Consider the following 22,723-nt stretch of genomic DNA (forward strand, 5'->3'; position numbering starts at 1 on the left):
TGTTTGGGCAGGGTAGTTTTGACATCTTATTAAACGAGCAGCACTGAAGTAATATTAGCCAGCAGAACGAACAAGTTAAAAGGAACAGGTAAATTTTGAAGAGACTCTGGTGGTAGTTAGTTAGTGTTTAACGTCCCGTCGACAACGAGGTCATTAGAGACGGAGCGCAAGCTCGGGTTAGGGAAGGATTGGGAATGAAATCGGCCATGCCCTTTCAAAGGAACCATCCCGGCAGTTGCCTGAAACGATTTAGGGAAATCACGGAAAACCTTAATCAGGATGGCCGGAGAGGGGATTGAACCGTCGTCCTCCCGAATGCGAGTCCAGTGTGCTAACCACTGCGCCACCTCGCTCGGTTTTGAAGAGACTCATCCATACAGTGTCTTATTTAGCTAAACAAGAGCTCCCATTTCGAGGGCATAATGAGTCAAATGCTTCTGCTAACGAAGGACATTACCTGGAATTACTGAATGTTTTGAAAAACTATGACCACTTGTTAGAAGTGCACTTGGGTACTTATACAGTATTTTGAGGAAATTTTGCAAGTATACAAAATGACATTATTAAAGCTATTTCTGAGATAGTCAAGGGATCACTGAAACAGGAAATAGAAACAGCAGACTTTTTAGCCACTATGCTTGATGAAACTTCAGACATACGGTGTAAATTGCAACTGTCCACAGTTCTGCGCTACATTCATGAAGGTGATGTGAGAGGAAGATCCATTGGTTTTGCTGACATCAGTGCAGACAGAACTACTAATGGTTTGTTTGCTCATGTTAAGCACATAGTTTAAGAATTTTCCATTGCAAAGAAGTTGGTTGGCCAGACATATGATGGAGCATCAGTAATGAGTGGTCATATTAATGGCCAACAGAGTATGGTTTGTCACAGTATCCCAAGACTCTCTATAGTCACTGCTATGCCCAAGTATTAAATTCGGGTTTGCAACAAAGCATCTCTAATATAAAGGAGTGTCAAATATTTTTCTAAACTCTGAGCAATCTTTCTTCATTTTTTTTCCAAATCTTCTAACACAAATTACAAGTTACAGGAATTTGTTCATAGGAAGTTGCCATCACCTGCCTCAACTAGGTAGAAGTTCTCATTCAGATTAGTCAACACAGTGAAAAACTGTGGCAGTGATCTGGACAATAGTGATAATTGAGACAACAATGGTGAATTCTCGAGGTTTCATTAGCTTTTCTGAACAACTTTCAGTCAGGTTTTCTTATTCGAAATTTTTTCTAAGTTGTTCAGTTACACAGATGTCTTGTATAACATACTGAAAACGAAAAACTATGATGTCATTTATTGCAGCAAGAAGATTAAGGAGCTTTCAGAACAGCTGCAATTTGACACGGAAAACACTTTCGAAAGTTTTTGGATGTTCTCTGTGGCTCAAAAATGTGATATAAATTCTAAACATAGATGAAACAGAAATGGACGTTTATTGTCAACTGTATTTTGAAATAGTAAATTACGTTATGTGTGAGATAAAACAAGGTTCTCTTCTTTTGATAAGCTGGAATTTTTTCACCTGCTTTACTCTCAGAACTATGAAAATTACAAACTAAAATTTCCTGACCATCTTTTACATAAATTGTCATCAATTTATGAACCGCTCTTAGATTATGTTGCTTTTACAGCTGTCACTTGAGAATGGCAGATCAGGTAGAAGAAAATGTTGCCATTTCTAAAATATTGCAGGACTGTGGTCTCTATTTAACAGGAAACAGTTAAAATCTAATGTTTGTTCTATGTTGTCGTTGATGTCACTATAGTTCTTTTATGTCATGTCCTCTTTCTTGTGGAGGAGAATAATTACGGCATTATTCCGGTCACTTTGTAATTTCCTTTTGTATAGCTGTTCCTTCACCTGCAATCATTTTTATTACATCATCATAATCTCTCTACTACATATCTATGTTTCTGACTCATTACCTGAGCTATACAAGCATTTTAAAAGATTAGGAAAAGACTGTATAATTTTCTTCTTGCCATCTTATCTTTTGAAATGTAATAAAGTATAAGTTTCTGATTTGTCTTCTTTATACTTCTATTTTTTGTAGTTTTTTAGTGTATCAATTTTTCATTCTCTCCCCTCACATGTCTTGAAAACATTAATCTAATTATTCTGTTTTGTACCTATAATCATTTCCTTCTCTTTAATGTCTGTCATGTTGTTCCATTTGATTTTATTTTGCTTTCATTGTGCCTGTAACTTATTTAGCTGTTTGTATAAGTTCCTTTAGCAAACAATATGTACACCTGTGACTTCTTTCCACATTGCAGAAATCAATTTCGTGGGCTCTGTGAATTTACAAACAATTTAATGAAATGTAAACTATTGCCCATTTTTGCATAACATTGTAACTTTAATTTTTAAGATACTGAATTTGTTGCTTAATTTAACATGGCTTAATTAATGATTCTTAAATAGTCAAATGCTATGTTTTCGACTTCCTGCCTGATGAGTCCATTTCTTTTCAATGTTGCATCAGGTTTTTACTCTTCATTTGAAGAGCCTGTGATCACTTGCAATTTTGACTTATTAAGGATTGTCACACCTTGTACGTCTTAGCCCCATTTGTGAGGTTCATTTTTTGTTTATTGTTTTCTAGAGAAATGTATTAAGGGCAGATATTTTGTCCTCAGAAAATTGTACTAACGTAATGACTTATCATTTCTAGCATTATATTCAACATTCCACACTGTAGAAATAAACTTTAGTATTTGTCCAACTTTCACCTTAAATCCCTGATCACCATTTTGTCATGTATTTCCTGTCACTTATGAACTTCTGAAGCTCAGCCTAGAAGTCTTCTACGTTATAATAGAATGTGAGCATATTGCTGCATAGAGCTGTATGATTGTGGAATATCTTTTGTTTATTTTTCAAAAATATTCCATAGGGATCTATACTGTTGTCTTTAATTCACTTCTTACAATAATGCCTACATATCAATTCCTCTGTTTTGTGTAACCTTCTCTGTAATAAAACACATGGCCAGATTTGAATTATATTCGGCCTTCATTTTTTCACTGCAGTTCTGATGATAATTGTACTACATCCATTTTATCTTTTTTAATCCCTCTTTCAACTTGGCTAATCTGTCTGTACATCCTGGAATTCTGCAATTTATTGGCCCTAAGTAAAAAGCTGTAGAAGCAGTCTTGTTTCTGAGGCCCATATTATTGTCTGTTTAGCAAATCTTTTTGTAACAAAGTGCAGGTATAGAAGTAGCCAGACCTATCTCATTGTCTGAAACCATTAATGGTACTTCAGATATACTGGCCAGATTCAATGCAATTTAAACATCTGTGAGTTTCATACAAGTAAATATTGATGTACAAAATCTCAAAACAAATATTACCTAATTTTTATTTTTGTTGGCATCTGGTTTAATTCTTCAGCTTGCTGATTAATTTTGTGTGATTTGTATGGACCTCTAATAACAAAATGTTGGGCTACATTCTTCTTTTTTGCTTATAATGCCACTTTTTGTGGGACTGAGAGTTCTTAATTCTAGACCAATAAAATGTTGGATTTTCTGGTAGATTTTTAATTTCTTCATGCAGTTTTGAGTTTCATCACAATGTGCCCAACCCTTAGTAAAGACAGATTGAAGAAGCCTGTTCCTTCCCAACATGAAGGAAATGTCTTATTAGGAGCATGTTCTTGTGAAATATCAAGTCTGAAGATTACTTTTCATCTTTGTCATGATATTTGTTATGGGTATAGGACAACTGTTTTCAGTTCAAACATAACAAGTACTGTGCTTAAATGTCACAAAGTAGCATGGCTATATCATATTTGATTAAAAATGAGTTTTTGATTAATTTTATGTATATGTTAAGACTGCATTTAAATATTTAATGGTGGTCTTGTGATGAAGTTGTTATTTGCAGTCATCCCTTATGTAAATGACAAGACAACAACCAGAAAATGTGGTAATATTTTATATGCTAATATTTAGGTGTGAATGCTAGATTTCACCAGGACATTTGCTGATAAAATTGTCTTGAATTTCTGTGTATGTCATATAGTTAAAAAGTAGTAAAGTACTTCACAGTGACTGAGGAGCAGTTGGCCAAAAACTCATGGGTTTTGAACCACTTGACATGGCTGGAAGCTCAAGAGAACTTTACCAGTTGACATTAATATTTGAACTTTTATAAGTAGTTTAGAGCAACTGTAGTTGCAGGTCTATAATTTATTAATCAACAAGAAATTTTCAGAGCTACTGCGAGTGATGGTGGTGGTCGAATGTTTGAACACAAGGGAGTGTTTGAAGTAACACCACCAGCAGGAGTTGGCTTTGATGTTGCTGAGGAACATGCAATTGAGGTGGGAGCTGAAGAGGTGCATCAGTTAGATGGGGATGTCTTGCAGGTAAATTGTTACACATTGACTTGTTAAATTGATGACCTTGTATGTAGTAGCACAGAAGGATTTCTGTTTAGTAAACTCAATGTTTGAAGTGTATGAATGAATTAAAGTATAGATTTTAATTTAAGATGGTTGAAAAGGTATAATGCACATGAAAACTGCTCTTTTTACTATCTTAAACTCAGTTTACAATAACTGTGTAATTCACTTTCCTTGGGAACTAAGAAATTGGTGTTTTAGAGCTGGCCTAAAATAATTATTAGTAACATTGTCTCCACTCCTGCAGATTGTTTATGCAGGGTATTATCTGATTCACCACTTCATCTGTGTTATTGTGTAAAAATTTTTATAGATTAACTCCTCTCTTTTTAAGTCAAGAGTACAGTGCAAGATTTACTTGGTAAATATTGAGATGCCTGTACACATTTTTTTTTTACCTTTGCTGGTGGATTGTTATCTGAAGTGAAACACCTCTTTTACACTTTTCAAGGGGCTTTAAAAAAAAGGTGTAAAATGGAGGAAAATGTAGAAGGTGGGAAATTACTTTTTAAGCATATACTTGATTAAACATAAATAAATCATTTTTTTTAATTGTACTGACCTGTAATTGGGAACCAGTAATCTTACAAAAATCTGGCATATGAACACATTTGTAGTTATTTTCCACAAAAACATACATTTTTTGAACATAAAATCCAGATTTGTAGTCTGTTTTAACTTTTTATGGTGAATTTTTTTCTGTATGTGTTTTGATTTCATAAATAAAGTGGAAAGCTTTGCTGTCCACTACTGCAGCAGAAATATATTTGTTTGTAATCTTCACTATTGCGTTTACATCTGTACTACAAGGCGCCCCATTTTCGTCCTATTACTTTCACATCCTATGCTGTCACCTTTTTCTTGTATATGAGAACTGACCCACTATCAACAGTCACAACCTTTCATCAACATGGAAGATGTCTTGCACTGGATGATCTAATTGTAGCTTTTCCCATGATGAAGCAATAAGACTTTCACAATCATCCTCATTTGGTAGATCAGATTCATATCTTTCATTTGTTTTTAAAATCTTTCGAGCTTCCATCAAAGTTAATGCCTTATCGCCATGGATTTTTGGATCTTTTACAGTGTGGTTTAAAAGCATGGATAATGCCCAAATCCAAGGGCTGCAACATGTTCTGTAATTTGGTAGCATGTTTATCAAATTTACATTTATCTGGTGTGCAGGGCAGCAGTCACCAAATAGGGGAATTTTTCTGTTGTGCGCTGCCAATTTTGTGTCCAGGCTATACATCTTTTCTTCAAAAAGTTCTGATGTCATCCATGCTTTGTAATTGGCACTGTAGTTTGTGGGCAGAGGTATCACATTTTTAAAACATTGTGGTTGCTTGATTTTCCAATCACAAAGGATTTCAGTTTTTCAAAACCATCAGCCTTGGTACCTACCATTACTATAAGATGGACTCTGCTATGTTTCCCACCATTGCAATTTTCACTTTTGAAGGGAAGTGCTTGATTTGGAAGTACAGTTTAGAAGAGTCCTGCTTTATGGATGTTTAAGATGTCCTTTGGTTCATAGTGCTGTGTAAGTTTTCAACTTACCAAGTCATCCACTCACTAACAGTTTTTACGTTTATGCAATTTTTCTTCCCCACACACAGCTTTGTAGATCACATTATAGCTCTTATTGAATCAATTAGTCCAACCTACAGATGCATCATCAGTGCTTTTTACTGTAACATCACACCATTCACCAGGTTGTTGGATGCATGTGTTGTCTGAAACCAGTTCCTTGTAATTCTTTCCAGTTCTGCATTTTTGAGTACTGGCATATTGTTTTTCCTTTTTTGCATTTGGTTCACTGTTGTTTGAACTTTCCAAAATCAAATCCTTGGTTTTCATGATGGTATTATTTAATGTGTGGACACAGGAATACTTAAACTTGTAACACACATTCCATGATGCACCTCAACTTTATCGAGAACTTTTACTTTCTCTTCCACTGAAAAAAATCTTATTGTCTCTCTTTGTAATATTCTCCATCTTAAAACTGTGCCAGAAAAACACTGTAATTCTACTTAAAAGAAAATCTAACAACACAACAGTCCATTCACAAACATGATAGTTATGAGCAACAAAACACATAATTAAGACTTTGCATGGTGGATTATAGGAGTAGCTGTATCAATTGAAATCAAATGGTGCTGATAGATATCAAAAGCTTTCTCATTGCAACCAAACCAGCTTAACCTTAACTAGAAGACAACAATAACAAATAGGGTGGAAACTTCAAAAAAAATTTAGTGCCCATATAGATGAGAATTTAAATTGGAAAAAACACATTTTGAAACCCCGAAAACAACTTTGTTCAGCCACATTTGCTCTTAGAATCATTGCAAATCTCGGAGAGAGGCAGATCAGTATATTTTCATTCAATAATGTTCTAGGGTAACTTATCTTTAAGAGAGAAAGTACTCATTGCTCAAAAATGTGCTACAAGAATAATATATTGTGCTCACCATAACCATCTTGTTTAAGGAGCTAGGCATTTTGACTCCTGCTTCACAGTATATTTCCTCCCTCATGAAGGTTGATGTAAGTAGTCCACTGCAGCTGAAAAGGAACAGTGATTTACATTATTACAATATTATTTATTACCCCACATTGAGGTTGTCTTTAGCACAAAAAGGGGTGCACAATTTTGCACCAAAGTTTTTGTTCACATACCCAGTTATATAAAATGTGTGACAGAAAGCAAATTAAAATTTGATAATAAACTAAAAAATCCTTTTTATTAAACTCCTCCTATTCCCCAGAAGAATTTCTAATTTTGTAGTAATGTGTAAAAGGCAGTGGGTAGAAGTTAACTGTCATCTGGGGAAACATGGTCTTGTAAATGGTCAGTATGTAGCCATTCTTACAAATTAATTTTTGATGTTCCACATCATTATGATTTATCATGCAGGTGATCCACATGATACAAAACTAACTCAGTGTCTGCAAGCTATTAATGAAAATATATTATTAGCTTCAAACACTGTGTAGTGATTGTTGTCTGTATATGATCATAATCACAAAAGTTAACATGGAAATCATATGCCTCTAATAATGTTAGCGTACTAGCTCACAGTAGTATAGCTAATGTTGGTAGTGATTGTAAACAAGTGAATGTCAGTCTTGAACTCATATAATATCTCCTGATCTCTTTTGAAACAGTTATTCATGTCAGCCACCACACAAAGAATTTTCTTGGTGTGAACAATTAATAGATATTGCTAGGTTGGCAGTGACTACTAATTCCACAAATTTCACAAATTGTTCTGTCTTATAATAAATAATACCAATTAAGATCTAGAGAGTAAAGAGCTCAGGGTGTAATGTTTGTTACCATTACTTGAAAGCCAAATCATTTTATGTGAAAGGCTACTTATTTTTTCTCCATGAACACCATTTCATTAAGTGAAAACCACAGCAAAAATTATAGATATATTAATGCAAAAGGAGATATAAATTAGCATTGTGAACATAGGACATTTAAGGAGATCGATAAAAAGTGTTGTAAATAATGAACAATGTTAATTCCGGGAACGTAAAATATCATAACTTTTCTTTTGTGAAATGCCAAGGCCTACACAATTTGCGACTTTGCCTCGACTCACTTTATTTTGTTGCCCTATTGTACCCATGCGCCAAACTTTTTGATTTGGTAAGTGAACTGCATTTATTTTTAAGTAATTTTATTTTCTATTTCGAGCATAGATGGATTCCATTTACTGACTTGATATTTGTTTTCAGTGATTACAACAGTTTTAACTAATTTTTGTTAAATGAAAAGTTGTGCTGTTGAGACCTAAGGGAACAGTGAAAACAGTTGCTTCTAGAAGTCAACAAATTGAAATTACTGACATTATGGAAATATTCTGATGTTTCCACTTTTTTGCTTCTTTGTAATGTACAACCAAAAATACATTTATCAGTTTCTTTCATTTTCTTTTCAATGTTTGGGTTTAAGCTCATGACTCCCAGGACATGCCATTAAGTGGACCAGTGGTCCTCACCCAACCATGTTCAGTTTGAATGTAGTTTCGCAGAGGTGTTTCTTATAAAACAAAACTAAGCTGCACAAAATTTAATCTCACAATAATAACAGCTCATGGTTTTTGGAAGGATTTCAGCAGGAGGATGCTAAATGTCATGTGAGCTATACAACAGTTTTGGCCTAAGACAACTTAAAATTGATGCTAGTACTAATCAAAAGTAATTTTTTGGATCAGATGCACAAAGTTTTATGCTCAACACACTTCTAGAATCTCAAGCCTATGGTATCACCATTCTTGTGCTACATAAGCTTGGGATAAATAGGGCATAACAGGTTTCCAGTCATTTTATGTTTACAACAACTTTTTAACTATCAGAATCTGTTGAGCGCCCTTTAGTAGTTCTACAGAGAAGTTACTAGCTCTCAGATTGCCAGATTGGAGAAGTTATTTGTAAGTATTCTAAAAGTTAAATGGAACATAAACATGGCATCAAATTTTTTTGTATCAAATTTGTGCATACTTTGATGTATATTACACATATGTAAATTATCACCACATATTTTCTTAATTTTTTAGTTAATTATAAACAGCAGATGTTTCTGTGCCACAAAAGGTTATGTTTGTCTTGGAGTTCCTCTGTTTAAAAAAGGAGCTTCGAAATACGACTGTGAAACATGCAGACTATCATTGTAACATGTGTTTTGTATAAGAGACCTAAATTATTTGTATAGTAGTTACACATTTAATCTGAACATGAAGTACAACTTTTACAAAATGTTTTCATGTTTTTACACATAACAGTCCATTGAATGCATTTTAATTCTAGGCTAAATTTGCCACCCTTGAGGTAAGCTAATAACTTGCTTTGTGTCTCAGCAGAAAGCATTTTTACTTCCTTTTTGCCAGACATATATAACCATCTACTGTTGAAGCTTTCTAGTTTTTTTTTAACATTCTGTGTGAAACTGTAAATTATTAAGCCACTTGTGGTATTGACCAGTCTTGTTTACATGTACCTCTACATCTACATGCATACTCCACAAGGAGCATTGGTGCATTGCACTACTAGTCATTCCCTTTCATGTTCCACTCGCAAATGGAGCAAAGGAAAAATGACTGTTTGTGCTCCTCTGTATGAGTCCTAATTTCTCTTATCTTGTCTTTGCAGTCCTTACAAAAAAATTATGTTGTTGGCAGTAGAGTTGTTCTGCAGTCAGCTGCAAATGCCTGTGCTCTGAATTTTTCAGTAGTGTTTTGTGAAAAGAATACTCTGTAATAATCACACAGTGATTGAACTTGCCACTAAAAATCTAGCAGAACACCTCTGAAATGCTTCAAACAATGGAAAATCCAGGATGGAATGTAACAGTACTATGAAAAGAATAGTTGCTACTCATCATATAGTGGAGATACTGAGTTGCAGGCACAACAAAAAAACTGTCATAAAATAAGCTTTCGGCCAATAAGGCCTTTGTCAAAAACAGATATGACACACACACACACACACACACACACACACACACACACACACACACGCACATGCAAACACAACTCACCATACACACAACTGCAGATTAGCTTTAGCTGCCAGAGACTGCAGTCGTGTTTGTGAGTGTCTCGTGTGTGTGTGTGTGTGTGTGTGTGTGTGTGTGTGTGTGTGTTTTTGACAAAGGCCGTGTTGGCCGAAGGCTTATTTTGTGACAGTCTTTTTGTTGTGCTTATCTGTGAGTCAGCCTCTCCATTATATGGTGAGTAGCAACTATCTGAATTGCTTCACTGTCTTTTAATCAAACCTGGCGGGGACCTTACACACTAGAACAGTACTCAAGAACAGGTTGTTGTAGTGTTTTATATACAATAACCTCTATAGATGAGCTACACTTACTAATATTCTCCCAATAAACCATAGTCTTCCATTTGTCTTACTGATCTTAATGTGTTTGTTTGTTCCACTTAATTTTGCTTTTTCATTGTTACGCCTAGATATTGAATTGTCACGAGTGTGTCAAGTAGCACATCACCAATACTGTGTTTGAACATTAGAAAGTTATTTTCCCTTATCATCTGTTTTAATTTACATTAATTTTTTTCCAATTTAGAACATGCTGTTATTCATCACACCTAATATTAATCTCGCATAAGTCAGCCTGCGTTCCCATACAGTCACACAACGTCAACACTTCTATGTACACTACAACATCATCAACAAATAGTTGCAGTTTACTGCTCACCCAGTCCGTCATATCTAGGGTCTGGAAAAATTCACATTTTGTGATAAATGCGAAATAGGTGTGAATTCTGCCCCAAAGTGCCAAAACGCGAAATTACTAAATAGTCGCAATTTGATAGCAGATTGTATCCAGATGAACTATTTTATCAGAGATGGTTTGAAATAGCTTTATTTTCTGCATATTAATATTGAAAATGTAACCAATTTTCAGTTACTGGTGTTGTACAAAATCTGGTGAAGCCCAGTTTGGAACTATAATGTGCGTAAACATATGTTTGCAAAATAAAAAGTGTACATATACGATGATGTATCAATGCGCTCAGTGCTCTGGTGCCATGCCAATTGTGGGCTGTTGAATGGTTTAGTTAAGATACACGACATGTTATGCAACATAGTACTCAGCCATGGGACCTAACATATTACAGCAAAGAAATATGTAGTGTTATGCAACATAGTACTCAGGCATGGGGCCTAACATATTACAGAAAAGAAACATGTATGTTTCTTAGCTTAAACAATGTGGACACTCTTAGCATGGCAAATTAGATGGTGGACGTTTTGAACCATGGTTGATCGGATACCACTAGAGGCTGGGCCTGTACTACATCATTGACAATACTCTACTAAGCTCAACAAGCAGTTGTGCATTAGATGTGCATGTATGTTTTGTGCTGTGTGTTGCTGATTGTTTCCTTTTCTTATTTTGAAATAAGTGCAGTGACTAATTCTGGTCCATCACAGATTTTGATTACAACCGTACAACACCAGAACAGATGGGCAGTCTCTGTGCCTCTGACAGTGTGTCATCTCTGCTCTAGGCGGGTGCCCTGAGAGAGGGAGCCAGGCGTGTTTCATTGCCCCTCTCCTGTCCCCTCTGGTGGTCAAAATTCTATTGTGTTTAGCTTCTGACCATCTGCCACCATAGCCCATAGTGCCTGCACTCTGCACTATAGCGACTGGAAAGCAAAATAAGTAATGTTTTTTGACTGTGCCAAAATTCTTCCTGTAACATTAAAATAGAGTTAACGCACATTCTGTTCTACTTCTACGCTAAGTGCCATGTCATTTCTACCTGTAGTGTTGTCAAGCATAGGTTGCATGCCTATACATGCCCACAAAATGTCAAAATTAATAGTCTGCAGAATTTGTAATAACCAAAATGGGCAGGAAAAGACAAATAATGTCCAGAAACACCTTAAACCAGAGACATATTCAGTTCACTCGGGGGGAAAATGCTGCTGCTTTTCAACAGAACAATCCTTTTTGGAAGCGTAAATACAACCAAATGAAGAAACCAAAGGCCATTTTGGAAGAAAATATGTCGAAGTTTTTGCAAAAGCAGGCATTCCAGTCGAAAAGTTCACAATTAGCACTTTTTTTAACTGTCAGTTTCAAACAACTAAAGCTTTGTTTGCCTTCACTTATGTAGCATGATAACCTTATAAATTTGTGTGTCTAATCAGTTAAAAAAATTCGAATTTTTCCAAAAATAGATGCTACATTTTCCAGTCCTTAATCATATCATTTATGTATATAGAGAACAAGAGCGGTCCTGTTACACTTCATTGGGACGCTGCAGACAATACCCTCATCTCTGATGAACGCTTGTCTTCGAGGCCAGTGTACTGGTTTCTATTACTTAAGAAATCTTTGAGCCATTCACATATTGGGAAAAGTGTTCCGTATGCTCGGACCTACATTAACAGTCTGCAGTGGGCACTGTATCAAACACTTGACCAGAAATCCAGGAATATGGAAGCTGCCTGTTGCCCTTCGTGCATGGTTTTTAGGATGAAGATGATGTATTATTTTCGAACTTAGAATATCCTTAAGAATTATGCAACAAACCAGTGCTGAGAATATTTATCTGCAATGTTGTTGGCTGTTCTTCCCTTCCTGAATATGGGGATCACCTGTGCTTCTTCCTTTTATTTAGGACTTCATGCTGGGCGAGAGATCCACAATAAATGCAAACTAAGTAAGGGGTCAATGCCTAATAGTACTCTCTGCAAAACTGAATGGGGGTTCCATCTGGACTTGGCACCTTATATGTTTTCAACTCTTTCCATTGATTTTGTACACCAGGGATGTCTATTATTATGTCCTCCATATGCGAGTCTGTGTGAGGGTCAAACAATAGGATGTCAGTATGATCCTCCTCCATGAACGATTTTTAAAATGTGAAATTGAGAATTTCAGCTTTCCTTTTGCTGTCTTCTGTTGCCCCACCAGACTGGTCAACAAGTGAATGATGGATAGAATCCTTTTCCTTAAGTAACAACGGAGGACATCAAACAGGACAACTCCTTCAGAGTCCCAGAAGACCATTGCCATGTCTTTACTGTATGAGGGTGCAGCTTTGAATTTTTTTTTTCGGAGAAGAGGCGGTGTGGCACCACTCCATGGATTGCCTGATTTGAAGTGATGATCCCATGTTTCATCACCTGTGATGAAGTTCAACAAACAGTTGTCACAGTCAGCCTTGTAACATACAAGCAATTCTGCACAGATAGTCCTCCATTGCTTTTTATGATCTTCTGTCAGGAGTTGAAAAACCCGGTGGCCACACATCTTTGAGTACCCTAACTGGTGGACAAATGTGTCAGTACAACCAATAGAGTTATCCAGTTGAACGCTGAGTTGTTAGATTGTGAACCACTGATCACCTCGAATGAGAGTATCTGCATGTTCCAATATTGCAGGAGTCAGATCTGTGTGTGGCTGGACAGCATGCAATTCGGACAGGTTTGCGCAATCTTGTTGCGATGAAGACAGATGCCTTGCCCAACAAATCACCATATTTTTGTTCACTGCCAGGTCACCATGGGCATTGTGCAAGAGCCTGTGAATATCTGCGATGCTCTGGTTTTCCGCCAGAAGAAATTCAATGATAGCTCTCTGGTTGGAACACACCTCCATTACAGATACAATTTTGAAGGCTATGTATAGTGCTACAACATATTGGAACTTCATAAAGCTAGAGGGGCTGAAGTGGGAATATTCCATAATGTTCCACAGCAAATCTAGCATTTTTTTTAAATCCAAAATTGACCAAGAAAAATTTTTTCTGCATTAATTATTGAATGCCTGTCATATTTTTTTCAAAATTTGATCTACTTTTTTTGAGGAATTCTTCAGGCTTTTCCAGCAGTATGTTGACTTTTTGAAAAATCAGGTTTTCTGCTGGTTATTTGAGTCATTCTCTGCTCCTTGAGTTGATAGGGTCCAGTATTTGTACTTGGATGGTGCTAGGTGTGTCCTTTTCAGTCTGTGCTGTGTCAGGTGCTCCATCCATGGTCCACGCCCACCGGGAGCAGCTCTAATTGCCCTTTCTGCACTCAGCGTAATGCAGATGTGAAACAGAGCATTAGACAATGGGCGTGACATCAGAGGACGGTCAAGCCGGGTATGGATGGCGGTCAGAGCACCAGCAGCAAGAGAGGACAACTAGAGCCACCCCTGGCAGGTGCAGGCCACGGATGGAGAGCCTGACATAGCGCAGACCATGGATGGAGCACCTGATGTGTCATGGACCTAAAACAGAGTGCCTAGCAACGTGCAGACATATGTACTGGACCCTATCCACGCAGGAACTAGTCTGAGGGAGTACATTTCTGTTTACAAATGAATAAGCATACAAATTTAAAACATTTTAGCCCTACATGCCGGAAGATAATGCCTTAATGCTCTGAAACTGACTGGAAGGAAGAAAAAGTGGTAATGTGGGAGCCTTTGGACCTGAATGTTGGCATTTGCAGAAGCTCCATCAGTGTTTTTCCTAAATGGTTTTTGTGTGTTTTCTTCTTATGGCTGTGTTGAAGCTTTCAACAAATGATTGTTTCTGTTGAGAACCAGCAACTTTTTCGTTCCTCTGATTTAAGTTGTTTCTTGATGTTTTTTACTTTTACCACTCAATTTGATAATTACAAAAGCTACAGAGTATTGATTTTTAACTTTCGCGGGCAATTCACATGTGCATAATCCCAACTTGACAACGCTACAGATAGAACTGACATGGTACATAGCTAGAAGTAGATACTAAAATAACTCTATTTGCACATCAGGAGAAGATTTACGGTGTGACTGAAATACGTTAACAGGATTTTTCCCCTTCTTTTCTATTGCACTATAGTGTAGAGTGTGGACACTGTAAACTGGCAGTGAGCCTTGAATGTAAACAAACTAGAATTATGACTGTTAGAGGGGAGAGGAATGATGTGGGAGAAGAAAGTTCAGCCTCCACCTTGCAGGGCAGTCAGGCTACATCTATGTTCTGTCTTTCTGTGAAAGCAGAACTTGACTCATGCTCATAGGAACCACTGATGACGTCTGGTGTTTTGATGGTCATAATCAAACTCTGTGATGAAGTAGAATTAGTTTCTTCACTCATTTCAAAATAAAAAGGAAAACAATGAGCAATGCATAATGCAAAGTGAAAGGGTAGTGAGACAGGATTAGGCTACATCTATCTTTTGAGCGGGTTTGGTTGGATACAAGGTTCCGTAAGCGAAAAGCGCGGAACTATTAGATTTCCAAAACTTTATTATGACAACCCAAAAAAAGACGACATAGGAATGCATACATTGGTATCCTGAGCAATTTGTTATAATACTTATTTTTACCAAAAAACTAAAAATTCTTATAACACGTGCTGTGGTAGTACACATGAACAGTTTATGCCCAAGAAACAGCCCTTTTAAATAACAATAATAGACTCAAGAACAGAGTTGGTGGAACTAGTTATATGACTTAAAGTAGGCAGTATACTTCTTAGGTCAGTGAGTTTTAAATAGCCCTCAGGATCACCATTAACACTGTGTTGGAATACTGAGCTCAACAAAATTAAATTAAACAACAAGCAGTTGGGCACTTGTACATAACATTGAGCACTACCTCAGACTGGCAAGCTAACAGTACCAACCCACATAATTTAGCAACCAGTAGACAGTTTTTAAACATCAACTATTAATCGAAGAAATAGTGGACATAGTTTGCTTAAAGTAATCAGATCAAATAGTCAGTAAATACAAACAGTGTGTTGCAGGAAAACACAAACGGACACTTGAGCTAGGAGCACTAGGCCACTTAAGTTAACAAGTAAAAGTCAGTTGAGACTACTTGCTTACATGAATTAGCAAATTTGAAAGGCAGTTTTTAAAGCGGTAACCCTTAATCAATAAAATCATCAACCTAGTCTGCTGCAATTAATTAGGGATGTTTAAAAGGAAACAGCAGCCAGATCTGATGCTATTAAAGCACTCAGGCTAATGGCCCTAGCTTGCTAAAATTGCCAAATAAGAAAATGACAATTTAAAACCCAGTAAGTTCAGATCTGTAGAATAGCAGACAAAGTCCTTGGCAGCTAATTATTGCACTCTGGCAGATAACACTAGCCTTTAGTAGAAAAATATTTAAATAGCTGCTCAAGCTAAGGATGATAGCCCATTTAGATTAACAACTGAAAATAACTCCTTTTAAAAGAAACAGTTAACTTAAGTCCATAGGAGGAGCACTACCTCAAGTAAATTAACCAACTCGAAAGGCAATTTTTAAAGAGTAACATCTAACCAAGATATAGAGCACATAGGTCATAACCACTAATTAGAGCAATCTGACGGGTAACTCTGACCCATTTTATGATAGAAAATTTTTTAAACAGTTGCACAGAAAAATTGAAATAATTTTTTTCCATTTTAAACAGCAGTAATGAATTAGTTAGTGATGGACTTAGTAGTGAACAAGTAGTTAGACAATCATGTCAACAGATAACTTAACCAGAAATAATGACAAAATTTTTGTGCTGAACCAATAGTTTCTAGCAAATAAACATTGCAGTGAACATTTTCTTTACATGCCGAGAATTCTTAGACGGGATGCATCACCTTATTACAACAATTACACAGAACTCACAGTTTACTGCATCATCAGCCATGCCAAGCAGTGTAAATAATGAGTGGGTGTTAGATAAACATACAGCCATCAGCAGAGCAATGATAGGTGTGAGCAAGTATTCAACAAGAATATGATTCACCGGCTTGTATACCACCAGACTCGTGTCTGAAACTGGTCTTACACAGCACCTTGACCTGTAAGTTTCTATAACCGTATAAAGCAAGTTCCTGATTTGTTCACAGAAGTAGAACAAGGTCTCAGTGTTCAGAAAGCGTGCTCCGAATGAGGTAATTGACAGATAACCAAATCAACCTGTAAACACAAGTTCGGGCACAAAGAGATGAAATGGTTTTACTCAACTTAAAGCATGAAACAGTTACCAAGCAGCTCTCCTCATGGTCATTACCCACAGCTGGCTCTGGCTACTTGTGCCCAAACACCCAACTTCAAACTATTTCTAGTACTGGCACAGCACAAACACTTCCTGGAAAAATAGCTCTGGATAGATGTGTACACAGCATGTGATTCTGACTGTCTATGAGATCCACCTCTCTTGTCCACATCCTCACTCAAACTGCCTGCCGACTTGCACTGCCTAAAATTTTTTTCCTCACACGGTGCACACTCCCTCTGTTTCCCATTCAGCACAGCACACTCTCTACTAATTGGGCAATGAAGCAGAGTCGATACACATGCCACATAAAGCATTTAATAAGGGCTACTGCACAATTAATTGCTGAGGTTGGTATTACCATTAACGAGATAGTCCAGGTCTGACCTCTACTGTGATTTGATGCAACCACAGTTCAAAACAGCTGCCACCTTATACTGCCATGTTATAAAGTTTCCACATTACATGAACTTTTGAACTTAAGCTAGCAGACAAATGTGTGCATTTCTTTGTTCTAAGAAGCTAGGTTCCACTATGGCACCAGAGCATCAAGCGCACTGGTACATTGCTGCTGTCATGCACTTTTTATTTTGTGTACGTGTTCTTTTGCTCATTACGTTTAGAAATTGGGCTTCAGCAGCTGATTTGCAGTACCAGTAACCTAAAATTGAGTACATTTTCAGTATTTAAGTGTAGAGAATAAACTAGATACCTCTGATAAAATAGGTCCTCTGGATATATTTCACAGTGAAGTAGCATTTCTTAGATAATTATGGTTTTTGCCCTTTGTGGCAGAATTTGCTTAAATCTATGCATTTATTGCAAAATGCAAATTTTTCGTGTATCTTCACATTGGTCATTTTATTGATGTCCAAATTTCTACTAACTTCTGCCTGTTGACATTTTCGCATCCTTTTTTGAACCAACATGCAACTATCTGTGCTTTCTTATCATTTTCTGTATTCTGTTGCTAAACCATTGTGTGTCTTTTCCATCCTTAATACACTTACTGAGTACATACTTTCCCCTCTTTCCTTAGATGCACTGCATCCATCATATTTGAACCACACTGAGGTGACAAAATTCAGAGAATAGTGATATGCACATATACAGATGGTGGTAGTGTTGTGTACCCAAGCTATAAAAGAATAGAGCATTGCTGGAGATGTTATTTGTACTCAGATGATTCATGTGAAAAGGTTTCAGACGTGATTATGGCCGCACGACAGGAATTAACAGATTTTGAATGCAGGATGGTAGTTGGAGGTAGATGCATGAGATGCTCCATTTCAGACATAGTTTGGGAATTCAATATTCCGAGATCCACAGTGTCAAAAGCATGGTGAGAATACCAAATTTCAGCCATTACCTCTCACCACGGACAACGCATTGGCTGACGGCCTTCGCTTAACGACCGGGAGCAATGTGTTTATGTAGAGCTGTTAGCGATAAGTGACAAACAACATTGTGTGGAGTAACCACAGAAATCAATGTGAGACATACAATGAACCTATCTGTTAAGACAGTGCAGTGAAATTTGGCATTATTGGCTTATCGCAGCAGACGACCCATGCGAGTGCCTTTGCAAATAGCACAATGTCACCTACAGAACATCTCCTGGGTTCGATACCCAATCGGTTGTACCCCAGATGACTGGATAACCATGGCCTGGTCAGATGAGTACCGATTTCAGTTGATAAGAGCTGACGGTAGGGTTCGAGTGTGGTGCAGACCGTGTGAAGCCATGGACACAAGTTGTCGACAATGCACTGTGCAAAGTTGTGGTGACTCCATAATGGTGTGGGAATGGCCTGGACTGAGTTCTCTGGTCTAACTGAACATGTTATTAACTGGAAGTGGTTATGTTCGGCTACTTCGAAACCATTTGCAGCCATTCCTGGACATGGTGTTCACAAAAAATGGAATTTGTATGTGCCGTGTCTCTGGACCACAATTGTTTGCAATTGGTTTGAAGAACATTCTGGACAATTTAATTGATTTTGCCACCCGGATTGTCTGACATGAATCCCATCGAAAATTTATGGGACCGTCGAGATGTCAGTTTGTGCACAAAATTCTCCACCAGCACACTTTCCCAATTATGGACAGCTGTAGAGGCATCATGGCTCAATATTTCTGCAGTGGACTTCCAACAACTTGTTGAGTCTATGCCACATTGAGCTGCTACACTACGCTGGGCAAAAGGAGGTCTGACACAATATTAGGAGGTATCCTACAACTTTCGTCTCCTGAGTGTAATTGATGTTTGTTCATTTTCTAAGTGGGATGCTACCAACTGCTTATCTGCTCTTTCCAGAATAAAAACTCTCCTAGCTCACTTGATGGCTTTATTAACTTTAGTAACCGTCATCATTATGGTGACATCATGATCACTAACCCCTGTCTCTGTACTAGCTCTGTTGTCGATAAGGCCAGGCCTGTTTGTAGCTAGCTACAAGGTCTAAATTGTTTCCATTGCCCATTGGTTGTTGAACTAGTTGCTCAAGACAGTTTCTGGAAAACTTGTTCAAAAGTACTTGACAAGACTGCCTGTCCATACCAACTGCAATGAATCTTTAGATGTCCCAGACTACTCACCAGATTAAAATCACCTCAAACTACTATTGCTTGAACAGGGTATGTCCATGCCACTGAGTATAGACTTTCTTTGAATGATTTTGCAACTGTTATGGTGGAATCAGGTGGCCGGTATAAACGTCCAATGATTAGCTTGAGTTCACTTAGGCTGGTTACTCATGTTCAGATAACATCACTGTCAGATTCAGGTTAAGTCTCAATAGATATAATATTTTTGTTGATTGCAATGAACACTGCCTCTCTATAGCATTTAAATTGTCTTTTTGGTGTATGTTACATACCTTGGTAAAATACTTTGGATCATCTACTTCAGGTTTCATCCAGCTTTTGGTTCCGAGTATAATTTGAGTGCGGCAGCTTTCCTCAGGGGCAGTAAATTCAGGAACTTTATCACAAATGGTTTGGCAGTTAGTGCTAAAATTTTGCATTCACAGTGTCTGTACTTTGAAGGCAGTCTGAATTACACTCTGCATTCAACTGGGTGCATTCATCAGAAGACCTGAAGTTATTATCTAGCTGAAAAAATGGTCATACACACTTCACAATTACTTTGTTACCTGAATAACAGCTTCTTCTGTGTAGTGCACCCCTACCTGTCAAGGGAAGTTCTACATCGCAGGACTAGCAATCTGTAGCCAAGACTGTCATAGAATCGATGGAGCCTCTGGTTGAGGGTTGCTACTTGTGTCCAAACCGAAGAATCCCATTGAGTACCGGATACCAATCTGCAAATTGTTAACTGTGTTTGCACTCCTTGAGCAAGGCTAGTAGTCTTCATCACTTCCATCAGCTACCTTTTGAACTGGCGATGGCCTCAGAAGTCAAGCAACGGATGTTACTGATGCTGACATGAGCCACAACTTACAGATAACCACATTCTGCATCTTTAATGGCTGCAGCCTTGGATCTCCTCCACAACTTGGATGAGGTTTCTTGGCAGACATCTTCTTTCCAGCCTTGGACGCTATTTGCCTAAGAGGCTCCCTAGCACATCTCATTGGAGCTCTTGATAACTAGCAAACCTGCCAAATCTCCAAGTCTCCTCCCCCCCCCCGCCTCACTCCACTCCTGCTCAGCCCCTGCTGAAGGAACAGCCACTTGTCCACATACGCGGCGAATGGGTGAGACCAGGCAGCCAGTCCTCACATTGACCCTCCACGTCGAGCGACGTGAATGCGTTACAAACTGCCAATCACTCTTGTGGTGAGCATAATTGTCCTGCATTGGGTACAGTGGAAGGTGCTTCACAGCAGTGCATGAGGGGAAATCAAGTGACCCTGAGGCATATCATGCGACTTACCTGTTTCTCTACCAGCACCACACCTCGAGACAGCAGACAGCTGACTATGGCTAACAGCGTCTTTAGTGTTTCATGAACTGCAGTGAGCTCCTCTTGCATCCACCTACAACATGTGCACTCCTTATCCAACCTATAGTAAAAAATTTGCAGGTTTAAAGATTTGCAGAAACTTACATTTTTTGCTTCATAGCATTTGGTAGGTCATCAATCATAATTGATGCAGTATATGCTGATCAATAGAATTTTACTGTACAAATATATGTGGTGGCTTACACTCATCAGAAATTGTGCTTTGCATACAAATTTTCGCTTTGTGCATGGCAGTTCTGAGCTTTATGTAGTGCTGTGAATCTAATTTCTAGACTTTGATATTTGAGGCGGGTGTATCCAAGATTTGATAAACTTCAGTTGACTCTTTCTGCAGTTCCCATTCTTTATCACCATCAGCATGTGAAGCCGTCAAGGAGAACGGAAGAGCAGAAAGTTTCTTGGCCACCCGATAAACATTCACATTGTTGAAGATATTTAATGCACCTGCTCTTGCTTTATCTAGAGCACATTAGCTCTTTTAATGACATGATATGTTTTTGCAAAGGATTGCAGCAGTGCTTTTTAGGGAACTCAAACTGAGTGAGAAGCATGATTTCATTGTAGAAGCAGGTAATTTTGACATCCTGTATTGTGAAAATAGCACAGCCTTGAAATTTTTGTAATGTGTAGAGCACAAAATGTTCACCTGATCCAAATAGTTCCTTTGGATTACTACCAGCTTCAATTTTAAGTAATCTTAAATTTGACTAAAATTGTCTTCGAACTTGTTTGATATTTTGCAGTTATCCACTGAAGTGCTCCTAAAACTTTGAATTTTTTTGTGTCTTGGGCTCAGATTTTGCACAGCTAAATTTTATTCTATAATGAACTTGGCTCCATAAATTTTATTTGTAATTTTTATTTACCCTAAGTCTGCTTGTGTATTTGTTTTATGACTTTGTCTCAAAGACTGAAATCCTATCCATTCTCTTCTTTTGTTTCAGTTTATATGTGCAGCTGAACAGTTCTATTCTGTCAAAAAGGGTCTGCAGACAAGACTGTATGATATTAGATATGCAGAACAAGAATACATTCCAAAGAGCCAAGTGACACTGAGTGATGATATTTTGGATGAACTGTCTTCTGTTTATCTGAAGCTAGAACAGCATCCAGATGTTGTTAGGATATATGATAATATTGCATGATGAAGGAAATGAATTATGATGTTTTCAGAGAATGTTGTAAATATTGCCATCAATACAAAAAAGACAACAGCCTTGTTTATGTCATTAAGTAACTGATACCAATTACCAACACCTGCCTCTCTCCTTGAGTATATTTAAGATACATAGACAACTGGGACTTGTACTGTGTAATGAAGATTAACATTTACAGTTGTATTTGTTTATAGTATTGCATAAGATACAGCATATTACATATGTTCTATCATTATCTTCCACAAGTGTCCCATGTAGCAGTAAAGAAGGAGCAGTAATTCAAGAGATATGTTTTGATTTCAATTTTTTGTCAATTTGATTAAAAGGTACGTTTGATTTCTGTTTTTATCTTTTTGTGGTTCAATTTAAATAAGTTTCTTCAAATGCAGCCAAATGACAAAAGTTAATCACAACTTGCAAACATAACAGACATTATTTCGAACAGAAGCCCTTGAGAGATTTTCAGTATAAGGCACAATGGGGAAGAAACAAGATTTACAAACAGCGGCTGTATCAGGAACCATAAATTATATGTTTCATCACTGTTGTGACAAACCTGAACTTAGAAAGCAAATATGTCAGAATACAGCTTAATTAGCAAATATTCTCATGAGTGTGGAAGAGTATTATGT

At 37.3% G+C, this 22,723-nt stretch overlaps 1 protein-coding gene across 2 annotated transcripts in view; it reads left to right on the forward strand.

The window, feature by feature from the left end:
• LOC126236392 (translational activator of cytochrome c oxidase 1) overlaps nt 1-22,372 on the forward strand; it is a 53,525-nt gene extending 31,153 nt beyond the window's left edge. Inside the window, exons 4-5 of one of the 2 annotated variants that reach the window (XM_049945676.1) lie at nt 4,243-4,396; nt 21,879-22,368. In XM_049945676.1, coding sequence (XP_049801633.1) covers nt 4,243-4,396; nt 21,879-22,079 — 355 coding nt within the window. In that variant the 3' untranslated portion in view covers nt 22,080-22,368. Of the gene's footprint in view, nt 1-4,242; nt 4,397-21,878 lie in introns of both variants that reach the window. The other variant, XM_049945677.1, reaches the window with a different exon arrangement.
• Nucleotides 22,373-22,723: the final 351 nt, after the last annotated feature.

Source organism: Schistocerca nitens, chromosome 2 (genome assembly GCF_023898315.1).
Source record: "Schistocerca nitens isolate TAMUIC-IGC-003100 chromosome 2, iqSchNite1.1, whole genome shotgun sequence".
Classification (NCBI taxonomy): domain Eukaryota; kingdom Metazoa; phylum Arthropoda; class Insecta; order Orthoptera; family Acrididae; genus Schistocerca; species Schistocerca nitens.